Source organism: Rosa chinensis, chromosome 6, assembly GCF_002994745.2.
Source record: "Rosa chinensis cultivar Old Blush chromosome 6, RchiOBHm-V2, whole genome shotgun sequence".
NCBI lineage: Eukaryota > Viridiplantae > Streptophyta > Magnoliopsida > Rosales > Rosaceae > Rosa > Rosa chinensis.
Genome location: NC_037093.1, coordinates 51,451,816 through 51,466,470, shown reverse-complemented (window position 1 = coordinate 51,466,470; position 14,655 = coordinate 51,451,816). Strand labels below are relative to the sequence as shown.

Below are 14,655 nucleotides of genomic sequence, written 5' to 3'. Positions count from 1 at the left end.
ATTAAAACTCGACACGTATACAAGTACAAATTATCGGTCCGACGAATATTGAAACCGAGCCCGACCCGCCGGACAATGTAATCGGTTTTGTTTAGCCCGAACCGAGGAATTGACCCGAATGGTCGGTTTCGGTCCTGATAGAGTCGGTGTCTCGGTCTCTCGAGTGAAAACGCCCAGCTCTATTATTTTGTTGATAGATTTTTGATTCAGACATTTGTGGTTAAGCTTAAAGAAATGTAAGTTTTTGGACTCTAGTAGTTTTCTTCTATGACAAGATTTTTTGCAGTTTTGGAAAAGAAATGTAGGCTAACTTCCACCATTAAATTTATGTAATTATTCAAGGTTCACAATCACATTGTAATTGCAAATTATTTTTGTTTCAATCTGATTGGAAATTTCCTCTCTACTTGTAATGTGTTACTGATGCTTTGGTTATGTTGGCTATACCTATATAGATAACAAAAAACAAACATTTCTTAACCATTTCTTTGACTTTTATGTTCTCACTTATTGTCCTTCTCTTATCTATGTGAAAGCCACAAGTTTTCTTTCAAATGAAATCGACGGCCATTTTCCTCCTGGGCCTCACCTGAGATCGGACAGCGGTAACTTACCGGATGACCTTCCTTACCCAACCGATTCGTTTCCCACGCTTTCCACAAATCCTAAACGACGTCATGCCGCGTAATTAGATACAAACAACAATTATTCTTAATTAATGACGATATTTTAGTTCTTAATTAGAAAGTAGAAACAAAATATTAAGATTAAGGAAAAACAATCGTCCATGAAAGACACGTGTAGAGAACCCCACACCCAAAGTGGTGTCGTAAAGGGTGTTTGTGGTTGACTAAAAGAGGGAGACCTCCGAACGAATACGCCGGCAGCATTTGAACCACTTCAAGCTGCATTTCTCTTTAAATATCCATCTGCCCCCTCATTCCTTTCCACACACCCATTTCTTTCTCCCTCACTCTCCTTCTTGCTTTTCAGCAAGGCCCAACAAGGTTAGTGTTTGTAATCAATCTTCTCAAATTATGCCTAGTTATCTCTCTCATTGTTGCTATTTGCTCTTTGTATGTTGCGATTGCTCTTGGTTTATATATGTACTCTCTCATGCATGCATTGGAAAGTATAAAGTGTAAAAAGTGTAAAGGGGTGTTTTGCTTGCGACTTTTCAGTGGGAACAAAACAATTTAGAGCTTTTCTTCTACATGGGTCTTATGATTAGATTAGCTTCCCTATATGAATTTAGTTTTGTGATTTAACCTTAAAGCACCCTGCTTTTCATTTCTTTCATTATTACCTTTTCTGGGTCCTGAGCAAGATTTGAGTTAGAAAGTTCAGAACTTGGGAAACCCTTTGGGGATTGGGGATTAGATGAACATCAGTTGGAAAGTTTTGACTCAGCTAACGCCTATGGGGAAGAATTTGATTTGGGATTAGCTTTTTTTTATTTTTAGTAATTTAGTTAAAATTGTTTTTATATCTGATTTTTAGAGATTTTGCTCGCATCTCTTGGGTGTTATAATATATTGCACTGAATGAACCTATTAATAATAATTATGTTATTTGAGCTGTTTTTATAATTGCATTATCATCTACATCTGTAGACAGCAAGAGAGTTAATATTGATTGGAGCCAATTAAGTACTATTGTGATTTCAACCCTGAATTTAAGCTAAAGAAATCTGGTGTTTTTTTTTTTTTTTGGAATAAACTGGTGCTTGTTTTTTCGGTGGGAGAGATATCTGGTTCAACAAACCAGGAAACTTTTCTTCGCCCAGAACACTGTTTTTGAAGAGTCGATTATTTACAAATCATAATTTTCTTGGAGGTACTTTCACCCATGTAATTATTATTATTATTATCATTTTGACATTCAACTCTGTTCCTTGTTGGGGTTTCATAGATTGTGGCTTTCAAATCTTTTCTCATGTAATTTCCGCCAAAAGTTCATATTTCTTTATTAATTTAAGAGGGTAGAGGTTGTAAAGTTTGAGACTTTGAGCAGTTTTTCCAGTAAAGCTTTAGCTTTCTTCTGTATTTGTTTGGTTTGAATAAACAAATCTGTCTTTGTTAGACTTGATTAGAAGGATCCTACATCGATGGTATATGTTTTGTCTGGTTGTGTGGGGGTAGTAGTTAGCCTGTGATTGTCCTTGTTCATTGTATTTGTCTTTTCTTTTCTTCTTTTCCTCTAGTCACGGAGATTGTTTGCGTTTTCAGCTTCCAGAAAAAATATTTCACCTTTTCATACCCAAATATAATTTGTTCTTCCTTTCTTGGCCAGCAAATATATATTTGTTCATTCTGTATGTGAGATTTTTTGAAGCTGCTACGCACTTGTGAGCTAATTGACCCTCCTATTGTCCAAAAAGTCAGAAATAATAAAAAGTTGAATAGTTGACTATTGGATCTTTTGATTTCTTGGTTTGCCAAAAATACCCTCATATGTTGAAAAGTTTTAGTCTTCATTTTCATTTAAAAATGAGAACATACTTTGGTGGTCCTGGAATTATAGGTGAGGCTATTAAAGAAAAATAATAATTCAATATGACCAATTATGGAGGAAGATCAATTGCGTATAAGACAGGGAGTTCACACCTCCTGTCACATATGAAGTCAAGTCTGTATAGCCCTTTGGTCTCTAGGCACAATTCTTTGACTTCTTCCTTTGTTTAATTTGTTTTGTTGAAGATTGACTCATCAATACTTTAGTAATACTCTCATTTCTATCTGTAGCAGTTCATGTGCTCATTCTTGTCTTTTGTTCATGTTCTTATTTTTGTCCTGTTCATAATTTGCAGATAGAAAGCTTTTGTGTGGAGCTGAGAGCAGAGAAAGGGGCAGCTGCAAGCTAGCTAAGCCATGGCTAGAGAACAATTACAGGTGCTCAACGCACTTGATGTTGCAAAAACACAATGGTACCATTTCACTGCAATCATCATTGCTGGAATGGGATTCTTCACAGATGCATATGATCTCTTCTGCATATCCCTTGTCACCAAATTGCTTGGCCGCATATACTACCATGTTGAAGGGGCCGAAAAACCTGGGACATTGCCTCCCAATGTCTCCGCTGCGGTGAATGGTGTAGCCTTCTGTGGAACATTAACTGGCCAACTCTTCTTTGGCTGGCTTGGTGACAAAATGGGAAGGAAGAAGGTGTATGGCATGACTCTTATGCTCATGGTCATATGTTCTATTGCTTCAGGTCTCTCGTTTGGGCACGACCCCAAGACTGTGATGTCTACTCTTTGCTTCTTTCGGTTCTGGCTTGGTTTCGGTATTGGTGGTGACTACCCTCTTTCGGCCACCATCATGTCTGAGTATGCTAACAAGAAGACTCGCGGCGCCTTCATTGCTGCGGTGTTTGCCATGCAAGGGTTTGGAATTTTGGCTGGTGGGATATTTGCAATCATTTGTTCAGCTGCGTTTAATGCCAAGTTTGATGTTCCAGCATATGAGGTCAGTGGAGCTGCCTCAACTGTTCCACAAGCAGACTATCTCTGGCGAATTATACTGATGGTAGGCGCAATCCCCGCAGCAATGACTTACTACTGGCGAATGAAGATGCCTGAGACTGCTCGTTACACTGCCCTTGTTGCCAAGAATGCAAAGCAGGCTGCATCAGACATGTCAAAGGTTCTGCAGGTTGAGATTGAAGAAACAGCCAAGGTTGAGGATCAGCAGTCGACTAATGCCTTTGCTCTGTTCTCTAAGGAGTTTATGCGCCGCCATGGACTTCACTTGCTTGGAACAACAAGCACATGGTTCTTGCTTGACATTGCATACTACAGCTCAAATCTGTTCCAAAAGGATATCTTCAGCGCGATTGGATGGATTCCTGCTGCTAAGACTATGAATGCTATCGAGGAGGTTTACAAAATTGCAAGAGCACAGACGCTTATTGCTATGTGCAGTACTGTCCCAGGCTACTGGTTTACAGTTGCTTTCATCGACAGGATTGGAAGGTTTGCGATTCAATTGATGGGATTCTTCTTCATGACAGTATTTATGTTTGCACTGGCCATTCCCTATGACCACTGGACTCACAAGGATAACCATATTGGATTTGTGGTGATGTACTCATTGACATTCTTCTTTGCCAACTTTGGTCCCAATGCCACCACATTTGTTGTGCCGGCTGAGATTTTCCCTGCTAGGTTCCGGTCTACATGTCACGGAATCTCAGCAGCAGCAGGGAAGCTCGGTGCTATAATTGGTGCATTTGGATTCTTGTATTTGGCTCAGAACCAGGACAAGGCAAAGGCTGATGCAGGGTACCCTGCTGGCATTGGAGTTAAAAACGCACTCATTGTGTTGGGTGTTGTTAACTTTTTCGGGATATTGTTCACTTTCTTGGTGCCTGAATCGAATGGCAAGTCATTGGAGGAGATGTCAGGCGAGAATGAAGAGGAACCTGAATCTGCGTTGGAGTTGGAGCAGCAATCAGGTTATGGCAACAACAGGACAGTTCCAGTTTAGGTTATGTGTAACTGTGCAAGCAAGTGTTAAAAAAATAATGCTGTAAGCCTTTAGTTAATTTTGGTCATTTGGTTGGGGGAAGCTGTAGTTTTCAATCTGTTTCTGTTCTATCTCTATATTTAACTTGAGCCAAATATTATGGAGAAGTTCCTGGTTGTTCATTTTTCTTGTCCTGTGATACAAGTTTATAATCCATTGTCATTGTTACTTTCTACCATCTCATGCTTCTCAAGTTCTCAGTGTGAATCCAATTTATGGTTTGAACCTGGAGTACCTAAAGTACTAATTTTGGATATGTTTTCTACATATTTGACTTCTGGGTTTGAAATGTGCTTCACCCAATTCACTTTCTCTGTCTTCATGTATTTTAATAAGTTCTAGTTGGACTGTCATTGCAAGGTTCCGCAATGCCACTGCAACCAAAGAAATGGAATCTCAAAGAGAATAAGCTAAGAATGTTGAAGAGGTGGTTACTTCTAGAATTGTATAATCCATTGTGTCTCCGTGAAGAAACAGATCATGGCTAGTCCACTTCTCAAGGGGTCGTTGAAATTATTTTACAATCTCCTAGTTCTGTTCCATACAATCTTAGGGGGGTGTATTGTATTTGAATTTGTGTGGAGTTTTTTTAAATGATAGACTTTTTCAAAAGTCCATTGATTCTATAAAAAGTTCATAGACTTTTATTGATTTTTTAAAAACCATTAACTTTTATTGATTTTTAGCACAGATTTTTACTGATTTGTAAAAATCTACAGACTTTATATGAATGACTTATGTAGATTTCACAATACTTATAAAAAAGAAAAACCAAGCTAGTTTATTAGTCAGAGAATAAAATACGATGCCATAGCTATGTTAACTAATGACCATTAGCGTAGGAATCAGAGAAGCTCAAATAATGTCATGAAACAAACATATAAGAAAATAAAGGAAAAGCCTCCAAATATAATCAACCAAACCAAAAGATATCCAAAAAAGAGAAGGAAAAAAAAAAACACATTGATGAAGTTTCATGCCAAATAAGCAGACGTCTTTGAAATAATGATATGATTTATTCTTCTCCCTCATTTTCACTTTCTTGATTGTCATTGTTTTCATTGTTGGCATTTGGTTGGGCATCTGTCCACATATGAGTAGCAATACTCATTCTCCATTCATTAGCATTCTCTCTTTGCTGATCTTGGGTTTGAAAATCATCCCATTCAAAATTATCTTCGTGATTGTCTATCGGATCTTCTTCTGGTTCAGGAGGAAATTCATCTGAACGACATTCCTGTCGAAGAAAATTGTGCAGTCCTGCACAAGCCAAAACTAGTTCTGCTTGTGTCTTATATAAAAATGGTGGTGCTGATTTGAAGATTGTGAAACGCGACTTAAATATTCCAAATATTCTCTCAATTACGTTCCTCAAGGAAGCATGGCGAAGATTGAATAACTCAATTGCATTGACAGGATGATTTCCTTCACCACCAAAATCTTTGAGGTGATATCGAGTACCTCGAAATGGAGCTAGGAACCGACGTCGATTTGGGAATCCGCAGTCCCCTAAGTAATATTTACCTAATAATAAAAAACATGTGCAATTAGTATGTTATATATATGTTATATGACATAAATTGTAATAAGTACTCTGAATTTTTTTTATGCACGTAAAACTATACCTGGTGGCACTTTGAGTCCATTTTGTCTAGAAATCGCATCATTCAACACTTTTGAATCATGAGCGGAACCCTCCCATCCACTAATCACATATATGAACTGTAAATCAAAGTTACAAGCTGCTAATACATTTTGTGATATCTTCCCATGGCGATTTCGATATTTGCTTACCTCACGTCCAACTACCGTTGCAGGAATATGCGTGCCATCTATAGCTCCGACACAATCCTAAAATAATGAAAAAAGATATCAATAGCTGAAAAGAAAAAATGAAATAATATCTTCATTACTGTACAATAAAATAAATAATTAACCATCCATAAAAGTTGCATTGCTTACCTTAAAGTAAGGATAGAACCTTGTACTTTCTCTTATGTTAGGTGGTATGGATTCAGGTTTAGCCATAAACTGTGGTGCTATTGTATTCAAGGCCTTCAAGACTTTGTTGAAACTTCTGCTAACAGCAAAATGAGATCGCTCAAATATCAGCCGGGCTTCACTGTATCGATTATTTTGGCCGACAACTAGTAAAAAGGTTGCAAGCATTTCTTCAACACAAATGTGTCTTGTATCCCGTAAAGGTGTTTTTGCTTTTAGGATGCTACATAATTTTCGAAACACGTCAGGATACATTCTATACACATCTCTAAAGATTTGAGGGTCTCTGTCCAATATGTTGTGCATATATATGTATCCACTTGATGTCACTGGTCGACGAGTCAGCGGACGTCTAATATGTTCACCACGTATGCTGAACACAAGTTCGTATAACACATAAATCACTGCTTGTATTGCCATTAATAATATCTTAACAGCCTCGTAAAACTGCTCTTCCTCTTCATCAGCTCCATACATGTCCATTTCAGACATTGCTAATAGAGAAAGCACCTAAACATATTTATAAAAAAAATATATCACTATTCATATTAACATTCATTCAAAAGCAAATCAAAAATCATAAATATTCAAACAAAAAATCAAATTGTAATTCATAACATACCAGTTTAAAATCATTCAAAACAAGCTGCAATTCAAACAAAATAAAATCAAACTCCATAACTTAAAATTAATAATAGAACATAGCCTATTGCTTATTAGGTGTCGCTAGTGGAGATTGACCCACACCTATTGCATTTGTTTATAGGTGATCCAATTATGTCGTTGTTCAGGAGTCATCTTCAAGAAGAAATCTTGCTTTGCTTTAGTATTAAGCAAATCAAGAGCCATAAAGCAAGCCTCATCAGTTAATCCTGGGGTCTCGTTCATAGCATCCAAAAGATCACTCTCTCTTGATTCTCTCTTCTCCATTAAGCCACAAATTTTATCAAAACTTGTGACAATTTTACCAATGCCACTTGATAAGTTTTCTAAAACCTCAGCCTGACTAGTTGCCCCCTTTGAGCCGCTATTATTTTCATAGTCAGTCCTACTCCGTTTTCCTTGAGTCCTGCTATGTGGTGGAGCATCTACATTGGTACCTTGGAAGGGTTGTTGTGAAAGAGATGGCGAGTTTTCTTGGTGTGATGACTCATTTTCACTTTGCACGAACATGTTAGTATTTCGATCAAAAACTAATCCATCAATTCCCCAAGGTCCGTTTTCTTCCGCTCCAAATGTAGAGGCATCTGTATCATCACCTAAACTGATTGAGCCCATTCCAGTTGCAGTTCCATTTCCAACTGCAATTTTCAAGTCCTCATAGTCTGGAAAAGTTTCTGACCGAAAGTGCCCATGCGTTGGATGTGACTAGTAGGGAAAAAAAAATACACGTGTCAATATGATGATAACCATTTGAAATAACTATAAATCTAAATTAGAATAAAATGAAAAAGCAATAAGCTCACCTTCAAATAATCTGCCCATACTTCATCATCAGCAGTGAATCTCTTTGTGATCGGATCCCACCCAAATCCAGAACTATGACGCATAAGTTGAGAGTAATTGGTGTATTGTTTCTTAAACCATTTCACTCTACTTTGGTAATGACTAAAACTTATTTCACAACCAAGTTTTTCCTTCAGTTTAGGAAGTAGCTTCGCCTCTACTGTTTGTTTGCTTATCACACCATTAATATCACGCAATCCAAGTTTGGCGCCTTCAACCATAAGTTGAAGCAAAACATTGCTCTCTTCAGCATTCCAAGTTTTGTAATCTTTTCTTTTACCATTCCCTTGTGAATCTCCCATCTATACGATTGCGTAAAAGTAATCATACATGCAACTTTTATCAATCAAAACATTATAATTCAGAACAATATAAACATAAGGGAAGTATAGACTGGAAAAAAAAAAAATTAGAAGTCCAAGGTACATGGCTCCACAAAGAAACAAGAAAGATATTAGACCCCAAATGACAACCCTTCTGTTATCAAGACGCACAACTATCAGGTGTGTATATCAATATAAACATGCACCAATATCCTGTTTTCATACTCTCCTAAATTGCTTTCTGACACAACAAAATAATAAAGTAAAGAAGAGTTGCTGGTATCCTTCATCAGCTTGAATCTATTCATATTAAGAGCAATGATTTTGGCTACTAGGGATAAGGAATCATTCTGGTAAGAAGCATTACTTCAAAACGTATGCAAGGTTTTTTTTTTTTTCTTCTTTTCTTTAAACATGCATTAAGCATACAAAAGGAACCAACTCAGACAATTGGGTGCAGAGACAAAAATAGCAAATTTTGATACATTGTTCATATTGATTATTACCTAGCCAACTTCTCTTTGATTAATTTTTCTTTGTTTCATAATTCATTCAATTACATTTTGATCCACACTTGTTTGTTTTTTATAGCATGCCATACAATATGATTATAAACAGTACTCATAAATTGCACAAATCAGACTCTCATAACCCCAAAACTTGATCACGATCTGTTTCCATGGGAATTTGAAGGAGAAAATAAAAAGAATCTGAATCCTAAAGAAATTGAGGTCCATAAAGATGACAAAACTGAATCAAGGTACCAGACAACTATCATCATGGCAATTTGCCCAACCAACATGAATCAAAACTCCAGAACAATATTCCTATCTCTCAGCTGACTACAAACTTAGCTGAATTAACTCTTTGAAGATTCAGTGATCCTATTTACTCAACCTACTACTCTGTAATCCCAAAGTAAAATTTCTAACATTAAAGCTCTGCTCAACATACACATAATATTCTCAAAGCATAAAAAAGAACACTAAAATTTTAGAAAAAGAAAATAAATAACCTGACATAATTTTATCAGCCATTGCCGACTTTAGTGGTGGCCAACATTGGCTTCAAATTGAAGGGTTAAAGCAAAATTTGAATGAAAATTAATAACTCTGTATAGATTCACCCAAAGCTTGAACCAAATTGCACCTCTGACATTACTATCATTTTAAGAAAGTTGACATGAGATTGTCAACATAAGTCCCATCTCAATGCAGGGTAAAATCACACACACTATTAGGTATAGAAAAGAAGTTCTGGCATGAAGGAAAAAAAAAAAAAAACCACCCACCGTTTGGCTAATCTACCCGAACTTAAGAGCCACAAGGGCAAAGCAGTAGCAAAAAAAAAGAGAACCATGCCATATAGGACAACAACAAATACAAAAGAAACAGAAAACCTAGCGAGAAAAACAAAGAAGAAGAAACATACGTAGCAAACAAGCGACGACAATAGCAATAACCGCAATAGTATGCAGGACTATGATCGAACCGTAAAAGCATTAGGCATATACATTATTTGGCTTTGTTTTAGGAGTTGATGATAATATTAGGGTTCCAAGCATCACAATTGAAAAAAAAAAAAATCAAATTCAACAACAACAATGAACATGTTAGGTATTAGAGGTTGATATCACAAAATAATAGAGAAAAGAAAAAAGAAATCATGAAAGAGAGATGATGGAGGACCAACCTTGAACGCGCAGAGAGAAGAACTTTGACAGACTTTTCCACGCTCAAAATCTTTGCTCTGGTGGCTGGAAAAATATTGGAATTTGGTATTTATACTTAACACTACAAAGTCCATGATTTTCCATGATTTTCTAATTCCGTATGTATGAATGATATTTTGAATACCCCTAAACTTCTATTCATTTTTAAAAGTCCTAATTGAATACCCCTAGACTTTGGTGGAATTCATAAAGATTTTTTAAAATCCTAATTGAATACACCCAGACTTTTATGGACTGTTAAAAGTCTCTATTGAATACACCCAGACTTTTAAATTCCATGGATTTCTTTAAAAGTGCCAGTAATTCCATATACAATACACCCCCCTTATATTTGTACGTAGTTAGGCCATCTCCAACCCAAAGGGTTAAAGGGCCAAATGACTAAAATTTAACAATTTTCATCTTCAACCCAAATAGTTAAGGGTTAAAGGGCTATTTTTAAGGGCTAAAGTGCAAGTTAAAGGGCTAAATATACCCCCTTAATTTAGCCCTATAGCCCTTTAAAGTTAAAGTGCAAGTTGCCCAAATAAATTGTTATAATCTAATATGCTTTATGATTGTTTCATATAATTTTATTTATTCAATTTTCCTTGTAACTTTAAGTTATTATGAAATAAATGTTTGATAGATGCAGTAAACAATGTGTCATATTTTCAATATTTGTTTTTATAATAAAGTACAATCGAAAAAATATTTTTTATCATAAAAATGATTTCAATTAATATAAATAAGAATTTGATAAAAGGGAAGAACATATTATAATATATTACATATAAGCAGTAAACAATGTGTCATATTTTCAATATTTGTTTTTATAATAAAGTACAATCGAAAAAATATTTTTTATCATAAAAATGATTTCAATTAATATAAATAAGAATTTGATAAAAGGGAAGAACATATTATAATATATTACATATATATATATATATATATATATAACATATTCAAAATTTTAAAATATATTTGAGTGCTATAATTTAACTTTGACGGATTGCAGACGGTTGATGTCACATCGATGAATAGTAAAGAAATCAGGGCTGAAATTTAGCCCCAGGACTATTTTTAGCCTTGTGGGTTGGAGATGGCCTTATGGCACGGAACCAAGGGTGTTTTGTACATCCTAGCACCTCCAATTTTTATTTATTTATTTAATAGATAATGAACAATTATCCAAGCCAATTTTCTCCATTACAATCTTGATAAGTTTTGTTAATAAGTGATAAGCGTTGCACATTCTACATGAAGATATATGCAACTGAGCTTCTGTTTAGCGAGGTTATCTTTTAAGTTTTATTGTGCCTTTATAACTCTAGTAATGATCGATATTGATAACCCTCACAAGTGAAATGACAATTCATCCAAATTACATCTAATATAATATATGTTTATGGTATTAGAATCTTAAAAATCTAATCAACGACTCGATATCATTCATTTTTTGCTATGGCGCCCCCCCCCCCCCCCCCCCCGGAGAATTGGCTCCTCTTCCTTTAATTCCACCACCAAATGGCTAGTTCAGAGCAATATTCGTATTATACATGCACAACAAAACAATAAAAAATGAACTTGAAGAAGAACTTGGCAACATTTGGGTAATTTAGCCCCCCTCAACTTATGTTCCTGACTTCCTGGTTCCATTCCTATCATGCTTTGCTTAGATCGGCAAGACTAAAAAAGTCACAAACTTACAAAACTCAATAAACGTGAATATACCATTTACCTTGGATCGAGCTTCCCATATGGCCACATGTTTACAAACAAGGCAATTTGTATAGTGATGCAATTTTACTGTCACAATAACAAAGATGTACTAACCTGACGTGCTAACATGTAACTATTTTTATTCTAGAAGGGTAAAAATTCAAAGCTCAACTGAGATCTTATCCTAAATTACGTTACGGAGAAAATATCATGTGTTCAGTGCGTTAAATATGTATGGAAACACATATATCCATTAATTTCACCTTAATTGCAAAAAATTCTCCCAAATCAAAATTGAGTTAAGTATAGAAAGTGTACTCCTCCACACAAATTCATCACAGCCAGCTAGTACACATATCAGATATTCTTGCCGTTATTATAGCATAAATACTCTGAATGTCAGTTAACTACTACCAAAGTTATTTCGAAAATTAAAACAAACCCTATTCCATATATAGCACATACCTTCACTCATACATGGAATTATTTGTGGTGGCAATACATGGAATGAAAGCTTTTTTGGTATAATTGGTTACTGCTAGCTGCTACTACAAAGATTTAGGCATGGGAATATCCCAGTGAAGATCTCACTTAATCTGTTGAACAGATTTTGGTTTTTGGTTTAGAGTAGGCATTGCCTAGCGCAAATGGAGGTAGGAATATACTGTTAATCCGTTATAATATTCCGGTTCATTTCAGAGACTCCCATATAAATTGTGCATCTCATACACACACCATTAAACTCTCATATACTGATCTCTCTCTTCATATCTCTCATTAAGGTTGAGAGATCACATCCAGGTTAGAATCATATACTTCATGTTCTTGTTTCTTGTTCATTAAGTCTCATAGATTTTCGTTCGATTTCCTATTCTCTACTGTTTGAATGTGATTTATTGTTTAACTTTGGTATATATATGTATGTGTAACCTTACCAGTTGTGTTCCTTTTGGGCAGAAAAAAGAGATCCGACAAAGCAAGCTAGACATGGCCAAGGAACAATTGGAGGTGCTCAATGCACTTGACACTGCAAAAACACAATGGTATCATTTCACTGCAATCATCATTGCTGGAATGGGATTCTTTACCGACGCGTATGATCTCTTCTGCATTTCCCTTGTCACCAAATTGCTCGGCCGCATATACTATCATGTTGATGGTGCAGCCAAGCCTGGAACATTGCCCCCGAATGTGTCTGCTGCTGTCAATGGTGTTGCATTTTGTGGAACCTTGTCCGGGCAGATCTTCTTTGGCTGGCTCGGTGACAAAATGGGGCGAAAGAAGGTGTATGGCATGACTCTGATGATCATGGTCATTTGCTCCATTGGTTCAGGTCTCTCCTTCAGCCATGACCCGAAAGCTGTGATTGCAACCCTTTGCTTCTTCCGGTTCTGGCTTGGGTTTGGTATTGGTGGTGACTACCCTCTTTCAGCCACCATCATGTCTGAATACGCCAACAAGAAGACTCGTGGTGCCTTCATTGCCGCGGTCTTTGCCATGCAGGGTTTTGGGATTTTAGCAGGAGGGTTATTTGCAATGTTTGCAGCATTCATATTTGAGGCCAAGTTCAAGGCTCCAGCCTATGAAGTTGATCCAATTGGTTCAACTGTCCCACAAGCAGACTACCTTTGGAGAATTATTCTGATTGTTGGTGCATTTCCGGCAGCACTAACCTACTACTGGCGGTTGAAGATGCCTGAAACTGCTCGCTACACAGCGCTCGTTGCCAACAATGTTTCCCAGGCAGCAGCTGATATGTCAAAAGTTATGCAGGTTGACATTGAATCTGAACCGGCCAGGGTTCAGCAACCCACCGTCTCTTTTGGTTTGTTCTCCAAGGAGTTCCTGCGCCGCCATGGACTGCACTTGCTCGGAACTACAAGCACATGGTTCTTGCTTGACATTGCATTTTACAGTCAAAATCTGTTCCAGAAGGACATTTTCAGTGCCATTGGATGGATTCCTAATGCCAAGACTATGAATGCCATTGGAGAAGTTTATAAAATTGCAAGGGCGCAAACTCTTATTGCTCTATGCAGCACTGTGCCTGGTTACTGGTTCACTGTGGCCTTCATAGACAGAATGGGAAGATTTAAAATCCAATTGATGGGGTTCTTCTTCATGACAGTGTTCATGTTTGCATTGGCAATTCCATACGATTACTGGTCCGATAAGGATCATGTGATTGGGTTTGTGATACTGTATGCACTGACTTTCTTCTTTGCAAATTTTGGACCCAATGCTACTACATTTGTGGTACCGGCTGAGATTTTCCCAGCTAGGCTGAGGTCTACTTGCCATGGCGTATCGGCAGCAGCAGGAAAGTTAGGGGCAATAGTAGGTGCCTTTGGGTTTTTGTATTTGGCTCAACCTCAGGACAAGACTAAAGCAGAAGCAGGGTTCCCGGCCGGTATAGGCGTCAAGAATTCACTTATTGTTTTGGGTGTGGTCAACTTATTGGGTATGCTATTCACATTCTTTGTTCCTGAATCGAAAGGGAAGTCTTTGGAGGAAATGTCAGGTGAGGGCAATGAAGAAAGCAATTAGGGAAGTAGAAGCGTATGAGCAGCCAAGAGAGCTTGTGTTCTTCTTCTAAAACGTAGTAGGCTTTTGGGTATTGTTGTCATTCCTCTTAACTTTTATCTTTTGTTTTCCTGTTGTTTTTCAAGTAGTAGCAGGATTCTTTGCTTATTGATTTGTAGTTAATCTATTGTAGTGAAGTATGTCTTATAAGTTGTAATTTTTCTTGTCTATGCTGGTTTAGGAAACCTCTCTCAGTCTCTTGAACCCTATTTCATTTGCATCACTATTTTCTCCTCATGAATCAAATTGTTGCAGATATCAATAGAATCTAACAAGA

At 36.8% G+C, this 14,655-nt stretch overlaps 4 protein-coding genes across 6 annotated transcripts; 2 read left to right on the top strand and 2 right to left on the bottom strand.

Annotated features, from left to right (window-relative positions):
- The first annotated feature begins 849 nt into the window (after positions 1 to 849).
- Positions 850 to 4,707, top strand: LOC112169197 (inorganic phosphate transporter 1-4). Of its 2 annotated transcripts, none has more exons than XM_024306187.2 (2): positions 850 to 1,007; positions 2,810 to 4,707. In XM_024306187.2, exon 2 carries the CDS (start codon positions 2,871 to 2,873, stop codon positions 4,488 to 4,490), a length of 1,620 nt encoding a protein of 539 aa, XP_024161955.1. In that variant the 5' UTR covers positions 850 to 1,007; positions 2,810 to 2,870; the 3' UTR covers positions 4,491 to 4,707. The 2 variants fall into 2 exon arrangements, with proteins under 2 accessions (XP_024161955.1, XP_040364097.1); XM_040508163.1 differs by lacking the exon at positions 850 to 1,007 and adding an exon at positions 2,697 to 2,719.
- Positions 4,708 to 5,525: 818 nt separating this feature from the next.
- Positions 5,526 to 6,638, bottom strand: LOC112169199. The gene is made up of 3 exons (XM_024306189.2): positions 6,492 to 6,638; positions 6,155 to 6,380; positions 5,526 to 5,753 (listed from the first exon to the last, which is right to left on the bottom strand). Exons 1-3 carry the CDS (start codon positions 6,555 to 6,557, stop codon positions 5,545 to 5,547), a joined length of 501 nt encoding a protein of 166 aa, XP_024161957.1. The 5' UTR covers positions 6,558 to 6,638; the 3' UTR covers positions 5,526 to 5,544.
- A 149-nt stretch (positions 6,639 to 6,787) lies between these two features.
- LOC121049738 (uncharacterized protein At2g29880-like) lies at positions 6,788 to 8,512 on the bottom strand. The gene is made up of 4 exons (XM_040507770.1): positions 7,997 to 8,512; positions 7,278 to 7,898; positions 7,153 to 7,176; positions 6,788 to 7,040 (listed from the first exon to the last, which is right to left on the bottom strand). The coding sequence occupies exons 1-2, from the start codon at positions 8,336 to 8,338 to the stop codon at positions 7,278 to 7,280; spliced, it is 963 nt and encodes a 320-aa protein (XP_040363704.1). The 5' UTR covers positions 8,339 to 8,512; the 3' UTR covers positions 6,788 to 7,040; positions 7,153 to 7,176.
- Positions 8,513 to 12,310: 3,798 nt separating this feature from the next.
- Positions 12,311 to 14,587, top strand: LOC112170081 (probable inorganic phosphate transporter 1-7). 2 transcript variants are annotated; one of them, XM_040508340.1, is made up of 2 exons: positions 12,311 to 12,448; positions 12,753 to 14,587. In XM_040508340.1, the coding sequence occupies exons 1-2, from the start codon at positions 12,443 to 12,445 to the stop codon at positions 14,340 to 14,342; spliced, it is 1,596 nt and encodes a 531-aa protein (XP_040364274.1). In that variant the 5' UTR covers positions 12,311 to 12,442; the 3' UTR covers positions 14,343 to 14,587. The 2 variants fall into 2 exon arrangements, with proteins under 2 accessions (XP_040364274.1, XP_024162994.1); XM_024307226.2 differs by lacking the exon at positions 12,311 to 12,448 and adding an exon at positions 12,461 to 12,596.
- The last annotated feature ends 68 nt before the right edge of the window (positions 14,588 to 14,655 follow it).

Excerpts from the sequence above, each read along its gene's own strand:
- LOC121049738 (XM_040507770.1), bottom strand. The coding sequence starts at position 8,338 with ATGGGAGATTCACAAGGGAATGGTAAAAGAAAAGATTACAAAACTTGG. Across the intron at positions 7,899-7,996 it reads TATGGGCAGATTATTTGAAG|TCACATCCAACGCATGGGCA; the intron begins GTGAGCTTATTG and ends TTTCCCTACTAG.
- LOC112169199 (XM_024306189.2), bottom strand. The coding sequence starts at position 6,557 with ATGGCTAAACCTGAATCCATACCACCTAACATAAGAGAAAGTACAAGG. Across the intron at positions 6,381-6,491 it reads GGTTCTATCCTTACTTTAAG|GATTGTGTCGGAGCTATAGA; the intron begins GTAAGCAATGCA and ends TCATTATTTTAG. Across the intron at positions 5,754-6,154 it reads TGGACTCAAAGTGCCACCAG|ATGAATTTCCTCCTGAACCA; the intron begins GTATAGTTTTAC and ends AATGTCGTTCAG.
- LOC112169197 (XM_024306187.2), top strand. The coding sequence starts at position 2,871 with ATGGCTAGAGAACAATTACAGGTGCTCAACGCACTTGATGTTGCAAAA.